The sequence below is a fragment of the Lepisosteus oculatus genome, chromosome 13, assembly GCF_040954835.1.
Source record: "Lepisosteus oculatus isolate fLepOcu1 chromosome 13, fLepOcu1.hap2, whole genome shotgun sequence".
Lineage (NCBI taxonomy): Eukaryota > Metazoa > Chordata > Actinopteri > Semionotiformes > Lepisosteidae > Lepisosteus > Lepisosteus oculatus.
The window spans coordinates 18855843-18878696 of record NC_090708.1 but is presented as its reverse complement, the minus strand read 5'-3'; the positions used below and the strand labels follow the sequence as shown (position 1 = coordinate 18878696).

The following is a 22854-nucleotide window of genomic DNA, read 5'->3' as shown; positions in this document are numbered from 1 at the left end:
CTGACATTTATGCAATGGCATGTTGGAAAATGGCCCTTTTCTGTATATCCTGAAACTGTTGGATTTAGTTTTTGGATGTAGTTTTTTTATCATTATCATTTTAAAATTTCATAGATCAGTTTTGGAAGGGGGATCATATTGTATCTTTTTTTAGTGTTTTTTTCAGGTTGCAGGGTTAAATAAGGCCTAGAGCAAACTCTTCTGGTTTCCTTTGGTTGCTAGCAGCTTTTGCTAAAAGGAGACCTGGGAATGCTTCAACAAAAAAATGGCAGGGCAGTTTGTTCTAGAAACCCTTTGTGAAAAGGTGCACCTTCTCTCTAAAATCAAAACCCCTTTTCAGTTTCTACTGAATCCTGGACAGTCTGGTAAATTAACTTAATTAAAATTTAGGACTTTAAGTCCTCACCCAGCCTCCAGTTCTTGTGTGAAGAACACACTCGATACAGACTGGGAAGTGAAAAGGGCTTTTCAATGAATTGATCCTGCATGGAAATGACAGGTGTGTGTGTGACCGAGGGAAAAGACCATAACCGAGAAGCATTGCTGTCGACTCCTACTTAAAGATATACTCAAGGAATACAACTTTTACAGAATCCGTTTATTTCGTTTTAAAAAAAAATGTAAGCTGTGTTACAACTTTTTCATACTTTGTACAAAATAAAACATACTGTACCAATATTAGAATACATATATCTTTGGAGTCTGTTCCATTCTTCATTTGAGATAAATTAGAATGCTAATCTCTGTAGGCGCAGAGGAATTCAGCATTCACAAATGGCACAATAAGAGACATGACCAGTTTTGCACAGTGCTTCTACGCTGAAAGAAAAAAAAATCCTGCAAAATCGCAAAAACAAGTATTAAACATGTGGCAGATGACCTTTATTTTATAGTGGATTTTTCTGCAGGTCAGCTGCAAAGGGACCTGTAAGACCAGCACTCATATCACACTTATTATGATCAGATTTCCACTTGCCAAAATGTGCATGGATCCATGCTGTAAGTATTGTAAATGTTGTTGTATTATTGTAATCAGCCTTGCGTTTCGATGCAATTTTAAAGTATTTCAATTCATGTTTTCACTTATTTCAGTTTAGAGGCCAACTTGAAACAAAAAAAACTTTCCCATTTCAGTGTGGTGAATCTGTGGGCTGGCTGCCATCCTAGTTGTGCAGTAACCCAACACAACCAGCAGGAGGCAGCACTCCCAGCACACACAGAACCACCACTCTTTCAGGACAATGGAATGCAATTTGCATCTGCTGTTTGTAGACAAACCAGAGACCCAAACAAAAATGTACCATTTTTTTTAACCTTTACACCATCACACCTTTACACTTAACAGCATGAGTAAAAAAAATGAAAGGACACAAACTATATAGGATCACACTTTCAGGTACAATTTCTTAACTCTTTCTGTTGGAAATACAGCACGTATACTGGCACAATCCTAGCTAGAGCATGGTTTACCAGCAACACAACTGAAGCAAGAGGCTGAATGCACCCCAGCAGGCGTCCAGGAGTTACATGGAAGCTGCCAATATCCTGGGCCCTGTCGCTGTACATAAGAACCATCATTTTCAAGCATTTAAACGCAAAACGACTTTCAACACACTACAAAGAAAACCAGCTGGTGTGTGAAGCCAAGGACAAAAAGTGCAGGTGAAAAAGAAATTATGCAGTCATTTGGCAAATACTTGTATTCAAAGTGATGTAGAGAGAATGAGGTGAAGCATACATCAGAAACTGCTGCTGCAGCAGCAACACTGCAACAGGCCGCTCAGCTGAAGGACAAAGCACAAGGACTTCAGTCAGCCAGGCTGATGTACAATGAGCTAGAGGCTTGAACCTCCAACCACCTGGCACAAGGGCCAGTACCTTAACCACTGTTCCAGCTAGCCTGCAAGAGGGAGGACACACAGGCTGAAACAGAACATGATCGTGATAAATATTGACGCAATCTTTTTTGATAGCTCAAACTCCTTTGTACCAGTACTGGTGGGTCACTGATCTGTTCTAGATTTCCTATTTGTTTTTACTTTAAAAATGTGCTTTTCAAAATGTGCTTTAGAGGCATTTCAAAAATAATACTCGGGTCCCTTTAAAATGACAGGCTGCGAGGCTCACTGAGAAATAGAGGCTCTCTCTCCAATACCCATGCAAACTGCAAGCTATACAGTAATAAGAGACCAGAACTGTTTACATCAAAGATAAAACACAAGCAATATGGCTGAAGAAAAAAAAAATCAATATCTGGATTGGTGCTAATAGTTCCCAGATTTACATTGCTTCCTCATTATAAATGAAAATACAATACATGGAATGTCCAACTGCCAGTCTAAGGTCATAATTTTGTTCTGTAAAACTGCAATATTTGCGCAAACTTTAGTAAACCTTCTTTCAGCAAGTTTGAGATCAATTAATCTGATTTTCTAATTTCTCAAAGCTCTTTTCAACAACATTAAAACCTTGTTTTTTCTCTACTTATTGAAAGATGCCAGCTATTCTGCAGGTACAGCAGAAGTATCATCAGATGTCTGTGATGAAGTCAGACAGTAAGAAGCAGTGAGCAGAGAGAGATGTCTGGGCCATTAGATCTTTATTACCAGGGGCTGAACAGTGGTATACTAGGAGTTGCATGATAGGTGTCTGGGGCAAAATACTACTACAATAACAGCATGGACACAGACGCCAGCCAAGTTCTTACCAACCTGTCACCTCCTGGGTTAGCACTTTACAGTAAACATTACTGTTGTGCTTCTCAAACAGGGACCACAATAAGACGCTAAATGTATAGCAGCCTCAGCCACTACATGTAATCCCACCTGTGGGATGTTGCGTTAAATTCAGCACAAGTAGCCACTGTTTTGCGTTAGCTACCTTATGTTGAGTATATCTGCATAAGGCATGCACAGAGATGATAGAGGCACAGAAATATGCATGGGACCAGCACTGTTAACATACTGATCTCAAGGGCAGGCTCTTAATGAGAGCTTAAGAGATTTCCAAGATACATCTGATCTTTTGATTTGCAGAAATCACTAAATAAAAGGTGGGATATCTGGGGGAAAATGATTAAGGAAAAGGGCTTGGTCTGGAGACATCAAGTTGCATTTTGTCTATAATAACATTTAAAGTGCTTCTGGACAAAGTGTAGTGTGAAAGCAGACATGTATATAGTGTAAAAGACTTGCAGGAGAACTTTCAGCTTATAATGCAACTCATTTTCTCCCATTCGACAGCTGTAAACTATTCAAAACCAGGTGGGAAAAAGCAGTACCATACAGTCTGGCCATTTCACTCTGAACATCTGCCTGAACAGCTGGAATATTTTGGTCCGTAGAGAAGGAGTTCCTGTCTGCAGTACAGCTCATCTGTCCAGACTTTACCTCTCAGTCTACCATTCTGTCCTTGATTGATGACTCTTGCTTCTGCCTCTGACCACACATACTATATAAACGATGCTACTGCCATCTAATCACAACTTTCTCAACCTGTATAACCCAAATACTGTAGCTTGCCAGAGAGGCATCTGAACATGAATACCGTCTCAGAGTATGCACAAAAAAAGCGCTGTATTTTCATCACAAGCATGAAGACACTTGTACATAACGCACAAAATGTATGTGGTCTCCTCCAGCCTTCACCAACAAACAGCCTTCAAGCTACAAGTTTATCCCCTCAAGCAGGGGCAGGTAACTCCAGTCTACCCAGGACAGGTTCCTGAGTTCCAAGAAGCACTTTTCACTTACACCAATAATGAAGACCTAGAAAACAGCTGACGTGGCTTCATACTGCAACTACTGAATTAGTTCAATGAAGTCTTTAAGGGCCGAGACAGACTGAAAACCAGAAACGGATGCCCGGACTTAAGTTACCTCTCCCTGCTTAAGGATCCCAGGAAGCAGAAGAAATTGAAGCGGGCAAATTCAAGAACGCAGAACTGAAGATTTGGGAGAGAGAAGCTCACAGTCTGAAGCCTTTATACAAGCTCAAACAGAATTTGATGGGGGAAAAGGAGCTAGTCTCAAAATACTTCAGCACACACAGTGCAGCTCTGATAAGGGCATGGTGACCACGCTTGGATATTAAAGTGTCAGATGCAGCCCTCAACACAGACACACGCTCTATCTGACTGGCTGGTAGAGAGCCGGCCTAAAGAACCAGGCAGGTCACCACAACCTCGCCTACAGAGCGGCAGACAGCTTCTCCCATTGGAGCCTGACCTCACAGAGCGCTACAGCTACCCGGCCTCCTCTCTATCAGTCACCCTGACACCGCTCATCTTGCATTCAGCAGTACAAGACCAGCAGGTGTGACTCTTTTCTTATTTTGTGCACAGCTTGTGGAGTTTGGATGAAAGAGAAAACTGTCTCACTGCTAGAGCTGCCCCAAAAAGATTTTCTCAAAGCGCTTCTTTTAACGGGCATCTTTAAAATTCAAACAGTTTTCAGCGTTTGGATCGCATGGTTCAGTGCTGGTGTGGCAATCATCCCTCTATGGTCAATCATTCATCCTTTGTGTGGTGGGATTTTAAATCTGAAACTAGGCAGGAGGCTGGCGAGTGTGTGGTAGTTTGAAAGATTTTAACAGTTTCTAAAAGGGAAGAAGGCAGGAGATAAGACACAACGGAACCTATGTGAGCAATTAAAAGACTATAAAAGAAATCTAATGTTCTAGCACTAAGACATTTCACAGTTGTGCTTATCCTCATCTCCCACGGCTAGAAATTAAATGAATAAAGACAGGTTAACTTCTGCATTTCCAAAAATTCAATCAAAAACACAAAGCTTTAAAATTTAACCTGTTTTGAAACACTGCAAGCAAAACTGATGTTACTGTGCATTACAGCACAGAGCACTGCCCAGAGCCAGCACAGAGTACCACTTAGAGAGGCCCAGAGCCAGCACAGAACACTGCCAGGGAGGCCCAGGGCCAGCACAGAGCACCACTTAGAGAGGCCCAGGGCCAGCACAGAGCACTGCCCAGAGAGGCCCAAGACCAGCACAGAGTACAACTTAGAGAGGCCCAGGCCAACACAGAGTACCACTTAGAGAGGCCCGGGCCACCGTCTGGGACAGAGGACATGAGTAGAGTGCTCATGCAAAGTAATGTCAACGAAGGGGAAGGAGAGTATTAAACTGCAAAGATGCTTTCAAACCAGCACAAGGCACACCAGGCTTTTCAGCTACGTGATTAACAGAAAATGAAACTCATTAAAAAATAGAAGAGCTCTGGTTCTAAAAGAGCTGATCTTTAATAAACCCCCTTACTGAATGCCCTTGCACTTCACTGTAGGAGTACTCACACAGTCTGGACACTGGAGTTACAAGAGGGAGTACTGTATATGTTTTAGTAGGGACTGGAATGACTGAGATGTAAAAGGCCGCTGGCTTGCCACCAAGCTAAAGCAGTATAGTCCAGGGACTGCCTGTCTCTCGGTTCATTAATTAGCATAAATTGCTTTAATTTCTTATTTTATATTTTGTTAAATAGGCAGGAGGAGCTCTTACCTATTAATGCAATTCAGAGTTGGTGATAGCCGGTTATTGAAATAAAGTTTTTTTTTTTAAATCTCAATTTTCTTCTGTGCACTAGAGATTGGATGAAGCATTATGTTCCTCTTTAAATATTCTATAGGGAACAGAGTCATTACTCTCCTCTGTGGAGATTTCAGTTCAGCATGCTCCCTACAGAAATCCCCACTGTTATAGGGGCTAGGGTGAAATTAGGCGTTTTTGTACGATCTCACTTCTTTTGTCACATAAGTGAGGTTTGGGGGGACCCCAATTTCTTGTGCCTCAACAGACACACAGACCTGTGCCATGCTGTGTCACCTGGTGCTTAGAGCTACACAGAGCAAGTGGGGAGAGGGGTGCCTGTTTGGAACACAAATGGTGCCAATTACTGTAAGTGTTCTGGCTCAGCGCTCGCATTTAAGAAAACGAGCCGCTAACAGTACAAGTGGTCTGTTGTGTCCTTCGCTTTCAAAGCTGAACGTCATGAAAAACTGACGCGAGGAAATTATTTTGCTGTTTAAATTAAAAAAAGAAAAAGAAAATCAAATCAAATGCTCAATATATATAAAGGGAATGCTGTTTATGCAGGCGCCCAAAATGTAATTGTTCCACAGGGCTATTACATTCTATGACAAATGTGACATTTTCACATGCTAAATAGGTTAATTAAAACAGTTGTAAGGAAGCGGATTGCCTGATTATTGCTTTAATATGATGAGGCTGATTGAAACGTTATTCCAGCTGGCAGGCTCTGCAGCACGTCCACTCCTGTGACTCCCACCTTAGGATCTCTGTGCTGTTTTGCAGTGCAAAGCCGTTGACTTGGTTTTCTAGATTTTTACCATTTCTGTACACAGCTGCCTTTAAAAAAAGTGACACCGTAAAGGCAAGCCGCCTCTTGTTATTGTTGGGGTCAAATTTTCTATTGCTTATTAAGTGGAACCCGGTTTTCCATGGCATTGGGATATAAACGTACGAAGAAAGAGGAAAGTAATGACACGCCCGCTGTGTCACTCCCTCTAATTGAAAGCTTAAGCTTACTACATGAACAGGGTATTTCTTTATTACGGTATATCTGATCGGCTGCGATACTGCTTTCACAGACAATGAAAAATTTGTTGGTTTTAAATGGCTATGCTGCCATTTTTCTTCCCCAAATCCTGAGCAGAGTGCTCTCTGACTAAGTAATTCCTTGGTGTCTTCACATGCTGGGGCATACAGTACATATGACGTACAAGATTTAATTTTTTGCAGAAAGTATTAAAGTCACAGTAGCTCATCTTTCTTAAGCTTGTGCAGTTTCCTCTCCTTGGTGTGAGACAGCAACACGCCGACACATTCTGGGGGTTTAAACTTTGGAAACAAGCCATCTTTTCTCCAGATTTCGCCCGTCTTTCCCAGTTCTGTGAGAGATGTCTTATGGCTTCCCGTCTCCTTGATATAGTGTTGTGCTCAGTAGGAGATTCAGTCCCTCTTTTCTCTCTTCAAGTAGAAGTCAACTCAAACCACTCCAATTCAAAATCCTCAAACAGTCCAGACCTGAAGTTTCCATCTCTCTATTCGGACTTCATACAGAAACAGGATTCCACATCTCTCAACAGTGAGGCAAGGCCTTTTGTCACCTCAAAGCAGACCAACAAAATAGTGTACCTATAAAAACGTGACTGTTACTTCCAATTTGGCACAAAAGCTTGATTACTATAAAAAAAGTTCTGCCCCTCACAAAGCTCAGGTACAGAAAGGGATGTCTGGGCTCTGCGTTCCATGAAAAGGACATTTAAACACATAAGTGCAGTGAAGTGGTTTAACTAACTGGCATCTACTGTATGCCACGTGACGTGCTAAAGTGCAGCGCAGTGGAGGACCGGAACAGTGTAAACTTTATCGTACCCTTTGACCGAGTCACCAGCGCATCAGCAGCGCGTTCCCCGCACTACAGTAAAACTTGTAGATAATGTTGTAAGTAAGGCGTCACATTTGTGATGATAAAAAAAACAACATTCAAGCCAAACCGCAGAAAAGGGCAACTGTCTTGACCAGGGGTTTGCACCTCCTGAACTCAATACCTGGCCCAGGCCTCCAGCAGCCCTAGATTCATGGGTGCTGGCTGGGACTGCCAGGACGAGTGCAAAGAGCCCGTATTGACACTATACTGCATGCTCGCCTCCACACCCAGGAGCACAGGAGAGTGCAAGCCAGCTGCCTGGGAGGATTTCCCAGTGGGAGAAGGGCAGGAGCAGAGGCTGTGGGGGGGCTGACTCCGCACCAGAAAGCGCCGGATACACCCTGGTGCCGACACCCACAGTCCTCCCCTATAACGACACAGGCACTTCCCAAGATTATCTACAATGATGGCAGTGAGAAAGTAAGCAAGAACAATAAAATGAAGCGTAAGTCCTGTAAAAAAGGAACAGACGGCATATAATCTTTCTCATTCCCCCTTTCACCTCTCTCTGTATGTAAGTGCTGAGGGTGACGCTGGGCTCACTTGAAATGCAACACGCCAGTCTGTGCCGTGGCCCAGTCGGGGGTCAGAGGTCAGTGCTAGTGACAGGGGTGACCCCGTGGATGAGCAGCGTGGGCCCCAGATCCCGGGTCAGCACGTCCAGCTGGTGCAGGTAGGTTTGGTACAGGCGGGTGTCGGCGGGGGGGCGGGGCAGGTACAGGAAGCGCACGGCCGGAGGGGGGAAGGCCTGCTCCAGCACCAGGCGGTTGGCGGCGCGGAGGTACTCATCCGAGAGGCGGGTGGCATTGCTGGGGAAGCTGTTAACGAAGTCGCCTTCCTCCTCCAGCCCCTCTCTCCCGGCTTTCTGCACGCCCGTCTCTCGGGTTTCTCCGCCTTGTTTGTGCCAGTGCAGCGCCACCACGGAGTCCCAGGGCACCGTGTGGATGGCGGCCTTGATGCGCAGCTTGCGAAGCAGCTGGCCCAGCTTCTCCTCCGGCCCGCGCGTGCTGTGCCCCGACTCCACGCACAGGAACAGGCGCAGCTGGGCCTTGCGCCAGGCCCGCACCATATTGAGCACGCAGGCCAGCTGGAGCAGGAAGAGGCTGCAGGTGTCCACGTAGCTGCTGCTGTCGGGCCTCATCAGGTTGAGAGGCCAGACGTCCACGAAGAGCCCGCCTCGCCGCCCCAGCACCTCCGCCCGGTCAAAGCGGCAGAAGTACCGCGCCAGGGCCACGTTCTTCAGCATCTTCACGGCGTCGGCGATCACCGCTACATACTCCTCCGCCAACAGAACTTTGGCCTGCCCATCTCCCTCGCTGCTGCCCCGCAGTGCAGGGAAGTTGAACTGGGTCACTTCCTCGGGGTCCATCCCAGAGGAGAGGATGTCCAACGAGCTGCCAGATAAAGTCTGTCTCTCCAGGAGCTGGTCCTTAGGTGGGCAGTCGTCATAGAAACCCAAGACCAGGGTGTTGGGCCTCATCCCACCTTTGGAGACAAAAGAAATGGAGGGGAAGGAAAAAGTGAAAAGGGGAGAAAGAGAGAGAGCTAGAGAACACGAGAGTATTGCAGTATACGGTGAACGAGAAACTGTGAGGGACGATTTACCCAGGCCTGAGATGAAGAGGAGGTGCTGCACGCCGTGCCTGACGGAGTCGGCCAGCGTGAGGTTGACAAAGGCCTTGATGTTGAGCCGGTCGACCAGAGACAGCCAGGAGTCATAGCGGGACTGCAGGGGATCTGAAGGCAGCGTCTCTGGTGGGGAGAAAACACACAGACACCCATGAGCACATCATTGACGGATAGAATACAGACACACTGCAGAAGCACTGACATCAGGAAATGCATTATAGTGATAAGAAAACTTCACATGATCCTCCTGCACATCCAGCATCAGGAGGGACTTCCAGTCCTGGACAGACAGTAAGAATATCAAACGCACTGTTTCACTGAGAAACCCTCCAACACAGAGAACCAGTGTGCAGGAACAACACCAAAGCCACTCTGCCTTACCCAGGTCCCCCAGCTCCACGTGGCCCAGCACGTACAGGCCGCTCTTCTTGATGTCATTGATGAAGGAGATGAGGTGGGTGCTGCTGCGAGGGTTGGCCACCATCAGCAGGATCTGCGGCCGCCAGAACTTCACATGATCCTTCCGCACGTCCAGCATCAGGAGGTACTTCCGCACCTGGACACACAGCGGGAACCAGGGTTTCTTTTTGAAAAACCTAAGTGACCTCACCATTTTCCACAAAGCGGAGAGATGCAACAAGTATAAATGAATCTGTACAGATACTAATCTCCTTGGCTGTTTATTACAAGCTTTTTACCTGTGATTGAAATGACCTGTGCAATTAGCACTACACTGTAAGTGTCTACCATCTTCAGAGAGAAAAACACATGGCACGTCTCTGCCTAGTGTCACACAAGCAATGCACAACGTGGACACACACAATACAGACTTGCAGTACAGGGAGACATGCACATCCAACATACACAGGAAGACACACAACACCAACTTTCAGACATACAGCAGATAACATGCACACACAACAAACATCACACACTGAGACTTAATACACAATAGACACCCAGAACAAACATACAATGCATATACACAGAGAAACACAAACACTGCATAGAAAAGACAAATGCATAGACAAACCAAAAATAACAGAAAATAGACGCACAGATAAGACTTTGTCACAATGAACAGTGGTGCTGGATTAGAGTTTTTGCTTTCCATTACTGAAATGATGTTAAAATATTACATAAGTCTGTGGCATCTGACAACATAATTGTTTGTTTTTTTTTATCCTGTGTTTTGTCAAACATATCTGTAATACAGACGCATGTGTGCGTAAGTGTCTGCATCATCATCAATGCACAAACCCATCATTGTAAAGATTCTGGGATCAATTAGCTACTAACTAATCGAATGGGCTGAACTGACTGACACCATTGATTTATTACCTTTCTTATGGTTTAGATCTGAAAAACACGATGCTTAGCACCAGCCATGACTAAACTGCCCTGTGGAACGTTATGAAATCCCATCTTCAAAATGTGAATTCAGAAACTTGAGTATGTGCACAAAGTATCAGTTTCATGTCATGCAAATAATTCAGGCAAGAATAAATGCCAACATGAATTTGTTAGTACATCACAACCATGACACACCATAAAACGTCTTTTTTCCCCAAACACTTTTTAGATTGTGAAAAAGTTGCCATGACCTTAAAGCACATTCCTTGGGATCCCTTAACAAATGGCTGGAGGAGATCCTTGGATCCGTTAGAACCAGCAACCTAACAGGCTATGGCCTTATCTCGTTTGTAATCTTATTGCTCAGCCCTCCTGCAGCTGGACATTCAGCAGACTACAGGAGGTAACATGACTTGAATTTCCCATTGGCCTTTACCAATCATGGCCCCCTAATAATTCCCCTCTATGAATTGGCTTCATTACCCTGCTCTCCTCCCCACTGATAGCTGATGTGTGCTGAGCGTTCTGGCGCACTACAGCTGCCATCGCATCATCCAGGTGGGGCCGCACATTGGTCGTGGTGGAGGGGAGTCCCCATTACCTGTGAAGAGCTTTGAGTGCAGTGTCCAGAAAAGTGCTATATAAGTGTAATTATTCTTCTTCTGTAACAGTCTTAGTACACTAAGCCCTCTTCCACAATGTCAACCTGGTGAACTGGTTCAACAAGCGTAACCCGGTTCCAAACAGGGCTACTGACCTCGCAAATACCGTGCAGCTGGAAAGGGTGCAATGTACATTACCTGTAAAGTGCTTTGTGTTTGTGTAGAGTGTCCAGAAAAGCGCTATACGAGTGTAAGCAATTATTAATTATGCTCACATCAGAGCCGCAGCTGGGTTTGTGAGGGGGTGAAAGCAAAGGCATGAGAACTTCCCAATGGGCACAAGTTTCCCAGGCCGCAGAGGAGTGCCCAACCTGACATTAATCACCATGAACCTCTAGTGCCACCGTGACATTTTAACGCAGAGGAAGACACTGCTGGTAATTTATGTATCAGTTATGGACACGCAGCTACGAGGAGACCCCCATGCCTCCCTTCTTGTAAGCTAACCGAGCTGTAATCTGAAAGAATTCTCCAGGGTGTGAAATTATTTCAGAGGTGACCGGAGGACAGGCAGGCAGGCAGCGAGACTCCAAGTGTGTGTCCAGATTAGGTTAAATATTCAGCTCTCAAATCCTATTAGAATCACCCAGATTGCATTATAACTGCATCAAGATCAATCAGACCTCTGTTTCAATAAAAACCCACATCAGTGGAATTTATTCATATGTCTGGGGACTTTTGCAAGGCTGATGTTAAGGGCAGAGGATCCAGCCCCGGCACACACAGAAGGAGCTTTACAGTGTTAATGAGGGCTGTGGCAGCGCATCGTGTCAGACAGCCTGGGGCACCACTACGGGACACAAACGTCTCCCGCTCACTGCTGGCCCTTCTTTCAGAAAATCGTGTTCAATTAAATCTGCAGCTTGTTCTGCCCGGGACACCTGAAAAGCCAGTAGAGACAAACACAAGACTGGGCATAAATTTCTCAAACTAATCTCTGGATTTTATTTTTTTTACAAGGGAGAATTAAAGCTAAAATCTCAATTAATTAAAGCCTCCTAAGCAGCTCCTGAACTGAGCCAGAAGTGGAGACGGCAGCCCCCGCAGTAATGTTTTCAGCACAATTTTTAGAAAAAAACAGAGATGTTCAACAAGATGATTAGGTGCTCCTCAGGCACCGCACATTCCCACAGAGGACTCCTGCTCAGGTGAACCAGTGGCCGGGAGGTCTTGGGCAGAGTCCATCTCCCCTTGCATAAGAACAGTTACAAATGAGAAGAGCGTGTCTGGGTTGTCTAGCCTGTTGGGTAGCTCGTACCTAATTGATCCAGGGATCTCATCCAGGTGTTGGCTGAAAAAAAAGCCAGCCTTCCTGCACAAACTAATTTAAAATAACGAAGAAACCTGAAACTTCCCCCATGTTTAAGTTTTGGACAAGGACACATAGATCTTTGCTGCAGCTCTCCCTGTGGCAAGCTAAACGTTTCCCAGGTTGCGGCTGTTGGGTATTTCGCCGTCGAACCCAATGACGTGAGCGACTGAAGCGGCTGGACACGTGGGAGACGAGGTGGTAAGTGCTGCTGCCTCACAGCCCCAGGGTCTGAGTTGCAGTCTGTGCGGTTGTCTGTGTGGAACTTGTACTGTATGTTTCCCCCATATTCATCTGAGACTCTGCCAGGAATTACCATGCCCTTCCAGGCCTTGGGGACATCCGACAGCTCTATTATCACATATTTCCCTGCAGCTCACTCCTGCCTCGTGCTCTCTGCTTTCGGGCCAGCTCTCTGGTAATGGAGACGCTAGACTAAACTGAACACCTATAACATAAGATGGGCACTCCACCTCGGATAGCGGCATGCTGACCACATAGGCCAAAGATCCTGTTTATAAAAAACTGCGGGGGTGACACTATTCTAATAAAGGAGCCATGGTCTGTATAACCAGGAATCTGAGAAACTCTTGACTGCAGCTCAGTTCAATACAAAGCACTGCAGGCACTGTTTACTGTCAGACTGGTGCACAACTTACCACTGCCCACCCGATTAAGCCATTCAAAGAGGGACTTCAGCTAAGCTGCGTCAGGCTTATCTCTGACCACCCAGGCCACCAGTTATATTTACCAATTTATTTATTTTCACACTCGATTGCGTTACAAATGTCCTCTAAGATTTTGCTTTATTTTTCCCCAATACACTATTGTCTTCAGGACAGACCAGCTTAATAGCTTAAGTGCTGCTAAGAAGGCTTTTGGAAAGGGCTGGTGTTTGACTGCATGCCACGCAGCCACCTGGCATCCGGCCCCCTGGCAGAGCATCTTGGAAGAAAGATGCCAAAGATGGAGGGCACTGGGGACAGAGCCACACGCGCAGAGCTGCACGCGCGCACACACACGCTGGCCGGCAGGACACCACTGCCCGCCTCACAGACCGATGCACTGTTCTGAACCCGACGCGATTCCCAAGTACAGCACATACAGTTTTAAACAGATGTAACGTATGCGTCTGCCACTGCCATTTTCCAGCAACCTAGCCGAGATACCACATGGGGAGACACAGGGCCTGTTCCACACTGCTGAGAGGTGTCCAGTGCCCTGCGGGTGAGCTGGCTGCACGTCGCTCAGCAACATCACTGCAATCTCATACGAGCCCGGTGGGTTCTGCGCCGGAGTACTCTGTACTGCGCAGGAGGCCAAGGAAACAAGGGCCTCTGCTTTAAAACATCTGATGCTGACAGGCAGCGTTTTAAAACTACAGGATTTGCTGCTTTCCGTTATTTCAAATTGGATAAAGTGTTGATACCACTGCAATCTGCAACTGGATTCGAAGAGAACCCGGAGGATTTGGGGGTACAGTATGGCCCAGACTCCTGCAAAGGGCTCTCACGGGGGGAGGGAGATGTCATTTCTGACATTTCTGATGGCCAGCAGTTCTATCGCCCTTCAACTCACGTCTGGAAACCCACTGAAGCTCAGCAGGTGTGAACCTGGCCAGTTCCTGGATGGGAGACCTCCGGGGAAAGCTAAGGTTGGTGCTGGAAGAGGTATTATAGGGGCACCACACATACTGGTGAGCCATATACTGTAAAAAAGGCACCATCCTTCATCCTTTGGATGAGACCTAAAACTGAGGTCCAGACTCTGAGGTCATTAAAAAATCCCAGGGTGTTTCTTAAAAAGAGTAAGGGTGTAACCCCAGTGCCTTGGCCAAATTTTCCATTGGTTTTTACCAATCATGGCCTCCTAAATCCTAAATATGAATTGGCTTCATCACTGTTTTCCTCCCCACTGATAGCCGATGTGTGGGGAGCGTTCTGGTGCACCATGGCTGCTGTCACATCATCCAGGTGGGGCCACACATTGGTGGTGGTGGAGGGGAGTCCCCATTACCTGTGAAGAGCTTTGAGTGCAGTGTCCAGAAAAGGGCTACATAAGTGTAAGGAATTATTCTTCTTCTGTAACAGTCTTAGTACACTGAGCCCTCTTCCACAATGTCAACCTGGTGAACTGGTTCAACAAGCGTAACCCGGTTCCAAACAGGGCTACTGACCTCGCAAATACCGTGCAGCTGGAAAGGGTGCAATGTACTTCGGTAGAGATAAGCGGACAGCTGTATTACAGGTAATTGACCAGGTACCTGGTGGAAGATGAGGGCCTGGCTGATGTAGCCCCAGCTGCTGTTGGGGGACAGGTAGTGGATGACCAGGAGCAGCAGGAGCATGAAGGCGATACTGGCGGAGGCGTAGATCGGGTTGATGAGGAACATCATCACCATGCAGCCCACGATGCCCAGAACACAGGTGTACCAGGTGAAGTATCGGAAGGTAGGCCTGTGGGAGAGCAGAGGGAGAAGGAGAGTTCAAACTGGAATAGCAGGAGAAGATGTCTTTGTGTAGCTGGCTGTTTTTATGCACAGGAGATTTAAAGAGGCATGAAGGGTTCAAATGTTAGAGACACCACATTCAGAGAGAAGGAAAAGGAAATACAGTATTTTTCATTATTTTATCAGATTGGAGCACATTTAACAGCCAAAGGTTCAGTGATCAGCAACAAAAAATCAGTAGAGTGCTCCTTGCAGCTCTCAGGGATGCATGTTTAGGAACTCACCAAGCCACTTCTTAAAATAAACTAGGCAATGGCTTTAATAAAACGACTGAACAGCTTATTCCAGACTCCCACAGCCCTGTGGGTAAAGATGGTCTCCTTGTTTCAGAGAAAGCTGGGCTTGTCTTGGACTACACTGTGCTGGTGAAGATGCCAAACATCTGGAGAGAGATTGAACTGAGGTCCTGGCTACCTGGCCGTTAAAGGTCCCATGACACTGCTAGTCAGAGCAGGGGTGTTAATGTCCTGGATACATTTCTCTAGGGGCTGGCCTTCATAAATCTCCTCTTACATTCAACTGGTGTAGCAATTTCTCATTCCTCTATCTCATCTGCTGTGCGGTGTCACATTTCAGGAGTAGATGAAGTAGATCCCCATCATATACAGTATATGTGAAGCTCTTTAGAATCCTCTTGGGGCGGTGAAAGGAGCTATATACCTGTACATGTAAGGAATGAGTAATTGTGAAGCACATGGAGATACCTAAAACTGCAGTTCTCAGTACACTGCAGCTCACTGTTCAAGGTTCAGCTGTGTCTCTCTGTACATCAGCTCTACTGCACCTTCACAAGTAACAAATACCAGTCAATTCCACAGGATCAAAAAACAAACAAGAAAGATTGCAAAGACTATGGAACGTGATTACAGGGTTATAAATGGGATAGAGGTTGGAATAGGTGCTGTGACAGTCTGTGAGAGAGTGACAGAGAAAGAGAATTAGTGAAAAACGTGTGGGCGGTCAGCACACCAGGGGGAAGCAATCAAAAATATCACTTAACACAACTTAATCTCTTAGGCCCTTAGTAGATACTCTCGGACCGTAATGGACAAGCAATCAACAAACAAGCACTGTCAAAAAAAAAGAAAAAACACCCTGAGAGAGAAAACTAAAAATAATAGCAGTCATAATAATCATAATTAAAAGTGATGGAAAAAAAAAACATAATGAAGTGAGAAGGAATGCGGACGGAGTCACAAAATTACACGTCTGAGTTGTCCTGGTCATTAGTGCAGGGTCATCAATCACAAAACGACCCCAATTTTCTGCAATAATAGAACTTAATGATAAACATCCATTAAGCGTGTTCCTGGCTATTGTAATTACCATTTAAATGAGTCGTCTCTATCATTAATGCACCCAGCTGGGAAAATTACGCGCTAAAGAAAAATAAAAGCCTTGCGCATCTGATGAAGACCTCGGTGGCACCTCCCCCTCCCCCACCTTTGCAAAACGAGGGGTGAGGAATGTGCCGAGCTTAAAATACCACAGCACGCCCCTCCGCTGCGACTGCAAATTGCTTTGACTTCTTCCCATTTTCTTGTCCCTTTCCCTTTACTTTCTGCCGTGTTGATCACGGGCCCTGCCAGCGCCCTCTTCCACGACCTCTCGGACTCCCGCGGGCGCGTCTCTCCTGAGCCTAGCGTTCCGTCTCCCCGTGAGCGCTGCGTGTTTCAATATGGCCGCAGCCCGAGTGTGTTCATCTTCTTCTCTCCATCCGCCTGCACTCCTCAGCCCACCAGGCTGGGGGCTCTCAGGCAATTATCTTAAAAGCTGGTCTGAGCTGCTGCCAACTTGATCACTCTCTCCCATTTTTAATCTCTCTGCAAGTGACAGGGCGCTGCGGGCACACCAACGATAGTCGTGGTAAAGCCCCCGCATCTCGGCTGCAGACTCCGCTGGCGTGGGTCTGCCGCTCAGAAGAGCTCCCAGCAGCATTGCTGCTTCTGTCTGGCTCGCAGCTACACTGCAGAGGTAAACCAAGGCCTCGACAACCCCGGCACTAAGCGATTTCCTAAGGATCCAACGGTCCCTTAGGAAAGCTCCAACACTGACTGCAGCTCTTGGACAGCAAGCTGCGGAAATCCCGAGCAGCCCGAGCTTACCTAGTCCCAGTGTCTTTGGTGAGTGAGTGTGGGGGGGGGGGTCACAATTTGGCATAAGACCACATGTGGAAACTAAGAGGAAGTGTGAGGGACAGGAATAAATGGACCCAGCCCATGAAGCTTCTAGCAACCAAATAAGCAAGGTGGACTACAGCTACACCTCTTTGTAATCTTTCCTCAGGACATGGTCCAAACCAAGGACTACAGAGCTCAGAGGACAGGCTGAGCAAGTGGCTTGTACTGTTTGGGCTATTGAGCTGCCCCCCTGAAAGTTTCATTTAATCCTATAATTAGTAGTAGTACAAACCTTCTAGTACAGAGGTTTGAGAACACTAGCACGTACTTTTCATGTCAGAGAATTACCTGATGTACTACAGAGTTTTTCCCAACAGCTAATTGCCCTGACAGGTGCAGCCAATTAACGAAGATTGATTAACAAGTTGGAGGATGATTCAGTGATCACAAAGAGGGTCTTGTTTGTTACCTTTCCTGGCCGCATTTAGTCAGTTTCTTTTCTCCCTCTTACAGAGCATTGCTCTGTTCTCTTTAACTACAGAAGAAAAAGTCTTCGGTGCCAAGTTTAGGAAGAGGCAAACTTTTCTGCTAAATTAAACTAATTACAGCCCGTTCCTCTGAGGACATCTTTTTGCCTCAAAAGGCAATGCACAACAATAGCAACAAATTACAAAAATAAAAAAACAAAGTGAACAGAACCTGTTAAGTTTCTCTTAAAGATGCACTGGTAGGAACAAGCTCTTTCAAGATGGAGAGAGCCCAAACCTGTGCACTGTACTTCAATGCATGCAATAGGGAATGTTCCCAATTCCCTCTATGCTAATCTATTCTCAGCGCTGAGTGATGCAGCAGAGGTCAAGGGCCCAGTGTGTCTGGGGATGCCCACAGACTCATGGGGCTATAGTGCAAACAAGCGAGCAACATACTGTACTTCAATCCCTCTAGAGCTGTCCATTGACCTTCCTGAACTTACTGCCTAGATCTACAGTAGATGGAGAGAACTTGCAATCGTACCTCTGATTTGTATGACACCCTCCAGGTCACAGTGATGGCCCTGGACTGGCACTGTCTCTCCCCCCCCCCCGCTCACACACAGCAAGGAAAGCATAACCTTAACTCCCTCTGACTTCACTGTTCATTATTCCCCGGCGATACAGCCAGTCAATTAACACTGCAGTGCCATCCCATTCACAGTAGTGCCCTGATTGTGGTGCACCGCGCACCTAAAGAAAACCTCTCGCTTATAATATCATAAAAAAAAAACAAAATTGAACTAAAAGCCACCTCAACATAAGACACGGGTGTTATGACATCCGATATTCTCACAGAGCTGAAGTAATGGCACAAGATGTACTTTCATGTCATAAGAGACAGGACCTGGAAAAGGAGTGTGGGTGTGGTACTGTGCTATTAACCCTGGCACAGGGGGCTCCTGAAGGCTAGGGCAGAGTCGATGACAACTACAGCTGCTCTGAGACTTCAGCTGGGTTATAACCTAGCCTTGATCTACTTTTCATTCCTTATGTTCGGTTACAAGAAATGTTCGGGAGTATGAGAGGCTGAAAGAGAAGAGACAGGGGAAAAAGGTGTGTGTAGTACCAGTAATTGAGCCACGTTAGGAGGTGGATGCCCGCTTTTCCTGTAATTTCATTATGTCCAGAGGCGTATGTGTGCTGTACATTACCTATACCCAAGACAGGCGAAGCCACGAAGAAAGTACCTGAAGTTGGGAGCAGATGCCCACTCCAGTGCCAGGCAGGCCAGGTCAACAGCAGCATACACCAGCAGGAAGAAGATGGTGACAATGCCTGCAATGGTATTGAGCTTCCCTGCAAACAGCACCATCTGAAGGGACAGAGACAGCAGCTTTACTATTGTGTACCCCACGAACACCGTGACCTGAGAAGAACTATAGCAATCTTTTATCAAACGTGAAGTACTTTGCTTACAGTAAGTGCCTCTCCCAACCGCTACAGTATGTGGACAATGTGAGTCACCAAGATAACTGAAAGTCTCAAGTTTATTGTTGAATGACAGGTGTGTCACATAAAACATCAGCACGCACAGGAGCCAAAAGCACTGGTAAAGAAAAGACGCCCACACTTAAATACTGATGGCAATGTGTTCAGTTGCTTTATGGAACACTTCAAATAATAACAGTAAGGGAAAAATCTCTTTTACGCAACTGGTCACAGGCCTTTAACGAGTCTGGCCTTCCAATCCCCGATTCTAACAGAACCAATTCACTCATTCGCTCAATTGGACATTTTTAAAAATCTTCTGTGGATAACAATTTCAAAAGATGCACTTCAACTAAGTTAGGATTAAATACTTCTCTTTGGGCTCCAGATTTTCATGTATTGAAATGTTACACAATTAATCAAAGAATTAAATCAATTAAGTTAATTTAGCAAATGCTCTAGCACAATGCAGAGCCACCCAGGAGCAGAGTGTGATTTATACATTTAAACTGGTGTTGTGGAAACTCATCTTTCTACAATATGAGGGATGTTAAATTGTCCTGGCTTAATTCCACTCTGGACTGGATCTGGCCTCTAAAGTAAATATTAAAAAAACAAGGAATTATTATTAGCTTCTTAATACCCTCTGCTGTCTCTGCTAAGGCCATAATCTGCAGTTTTATCTTGGAGTCATTCTAAACAGTGCATTTATTAGTAATTAATCTGGGGGAAGGGACATGACTTTCGATACACTAAACAGCAAGCTTGACTGAGCTGGGATTTAGCATCAATTATATTAAGCACCAGCATTAGGTTCATGTTACATTCACACACAAAAGTTTTTCTTTATTAATGTCCATCAACAAATGAAAATGAAATCAGGCTAATACTATCCTTAATACAACACACTCTCTCTAGACCATTCAAATAACGGATAACAGATCAGGATAGAGGGACTGAATGGCCTCTTCTTGTTTATACAGTACATGTTATTTTCTTAAATAGGCCACAAATAAGCCCACTGGCATTGAGAACTTGTGCTGAAAATCAGATACAGGCAGAAGGGCCAGGAGAGAAAAAGAGCTACAGCTTTTCAAAAAATAGTCTGTTCCCTTTCTGTATACCCATCTACTGTGTCATAAGATGTTTTTGTAGCATATTATAGTTAATTGACATAATGAGAAAATTATGCTGTTTTGTGAATTCTGTCACCAAATCTGTAACACCACAGTTTTGCAAAGATTAACTTCACCAAATTTTGAAAATATTTTTTTCAAGCATAGTTCAGTAAATAGAAAAGGCAGAGCTAAATATATACAGTTATACAGTATACTACTCATTGGTAGAAGCAAAGTTTTAGTTACGTTTCCACTTTGTCTGCAAACTTACATACGTAGAAAGTAACCCATAAGGGACACAAAATGCTTAGGGGTGAAAGCTCAGATTGGGGAGGGTAATGTAAATTACTGGTGTACTACAGGGATCTGTATTAGGACCACTGCAATTACCAATTATTGCAATTAACTAGATTATAGAGTAGTAAAAGCTGGTCAGACATGCAAATGAACCGAAAACAGGAGGATCAGCAAACTCTGTTGAAGATGCAAAGCAAATGTAAAAATATATACACAAATTTCAAAGCTAGCAATGTAGACAAGTGTGAAGTGTTACATAGCAGCAGCAGAAACATAAGTGTAAAAGATGGGGAAATACAGAGTTTGAAGAAGCTACTTATCAAAACTACTTTGGGTCTATATAACACCAGTACTCAATATTCACATTGTCTAGAGAATATGGGGAAGCAATAAAAAAAAGTTTGAATAATTTGTCAAAATAGTAGATTTTAAACCAAGGAATGTTATCTTAAATTGCACAACACTAACACTAACTAGCACTGGAATCAGGAGTAGAGTAATCAAACATTCCAAGACAAAAACTTTGTCCAGCACTGACAGGACTAAAGAACAATGTCCTCAGACAATGACAAAACAAAAAAAAGACCAAATTCAAGTATCCTCAAAGGCACAAATAAAATCAGTCTGTTGCACTTCAGAATCAACAGCAAAACACTTTTCACTTGTAACTACAGCACATGTAAAACTGAGAACAGAAGGCCCTTCTTTCCATAGGGATTCAGGAGCCTGGACAAGCTACCCGGTCATGCTGCGGAAGCAGATATCCTGACTAAGTTCAAGAAACAACTGGATGGGATCCTTGGATCACTGAGCTACTAGCAACCAAACAAGTTTGATTAGCCAAATGCTCTAGACCAGTGGTTCTCAAACTGTGTCCGCAGGGGTTCTGTGAGCTCTCACGTAGGCTACAAGGAAAATAAAACTTTGCTATCAATAAAAAAAAAGTGAGTTACGATGGCTTTGCATGGCTCCAAGAAGTCAGAAAAATTAGGCATTTCTTCTGAAACATCATCTTCAAATTTCACTCTCTGAATAAATTTCTGTACTTTCGCTGCTAGAGCCAGAAGGTACCTCAAAGGTGTCGGATGAAATTTCCTCTTCCATCTTGCGTGGAGATAAAAATGTTTGCCATTTTGCCACCCGGCAAATCTCTTAAACTGGCAATGATAGAAATAGCGTGTTATTAGGTAGAAAGATCGCTTAGAAATTACTGCAACCACGAGAGGAAAAAAAAAGTGAAAAATAAAAAGACTTCACGTCACAAGAATGAGAAGTTCATTGACCTGACTTCAGACTCTTCCTTACAAATAGCTTTTAATGAAGTGCAGTTGGCAGAGTTTTGGTGCAGCACCAAAAACGAATTTGCAGTATTATCAGAGAAAGCTCTTTCTGTTCTTCTCCCATTTGTGACCACCTATCTGTGGTAAACTGGATTTTCGTCGTACAACAACAAAAAAGAAGTATCGCAACAGATTGGATGCAGAGTCCAACATGAGACTGCAACTCACATCCATAACTCCAAATATAAAAAAAATTGTAGAAGAGGCAAACTCGCTCATCAAACTGAGATTGTTCCATTTCTGCTGGTTTGAATTAAAAGTTGATTAAAAACCCCTCTGGTTTTCTTCCAAGTTGGTTAAACCAGCGATTAGAACTTTGATTATTTTATTCTCAATGAGTATTTCAGTGATTAAGCTGTATTGAACTGTAGGGATGCTAACCGTAGACAAGTTATCATGCAATTTATCCATCCATCTTCACTTCCGCTTTTCCTGGTGAGAGTCGCAGTGAAGCCAGAGCCTACCCGGCAAGCAACAAGCGCAAAGCAGGGTACACCCTGGACGGGGCACCAGTCCATAAAGAGCAAGTGCAAGCCAGCCAGTCATACATGGGGGCAATTTGGAGGCCACAGTAAGGGTTGACGGGGGAAATTTGGCCCAGACACTGGGATAACTCCCTTATCAAGAAATGCCCGGGGATCTTTGAGGACCACTGAGTCAGGACCTCGGTTTAACGGCTCATCCGAAAGACAGCACCCACTATAGAATAGTGTCCCCACCACTATACTGGTGCATTAGGACCCACACATACCGCAAGGTGGGCACCCCCCGCTGGTCCCACTAACACCACTTTCAGCAGCAACCACACGTTTTCACAGGAGGTCTTCCAACCAGGAACTGAGCAGGCTCACATCTGCTAAGCTTCAGTGGGTTGCCAGTTGCAAGTTATAGGGTGATATGGCTGCTAACCTCATGTGATTAATAAAGACTGAAAAACTCAATGGGCTCATATAATGCTTACAATTAAAACAAAAGCAATCAATAGTTTCTTCCTTAATAATTGCCTAAACTGCCTCTGAATAGCAGTGCTAGAATGCTTTTCGCAGAACACCGTTATAGCTAATCCTGAAAAAAAAGGTTGATGGGGATCCG

General features: G+C 44.9%; 1 protein-coding gene across 1 annotated transcript in view; it reads right to left on the bottom strand.

The window, feature by feature from the left end:
- Positions 1–583: 583 nt before the first annotated feature.
- Positions 584–22854, bottom strand: part of LOC102692503 (solute carrier family 12 member 9) — a 63814-nt gene continuing 41543 nt past the window's right edge. The window contains exons 9-13 of the mRNA XM_006637861.3: positions 18767–18891; positions 14681–14873; positions 9475–9649; positions 9070–9216; positions 584–8949 (exon numbers count right to left, since the gene is read on the bottom strand). Of these exons, the coding sequence (XP_006637924.1) occupies positions 8051–8949; positions 9070–9216; positions 9475–9649; positions 14681–14873; positions 18767–18891 (1539 nt within the window). The 3' untranslated portion in view covers positions 584–8050. The remainder of the gene's footprint in view (positions 8950–9069; positions 9217–9474; positions 9650–14680; positions 14874–18766; positions 18892–22854) is intronic.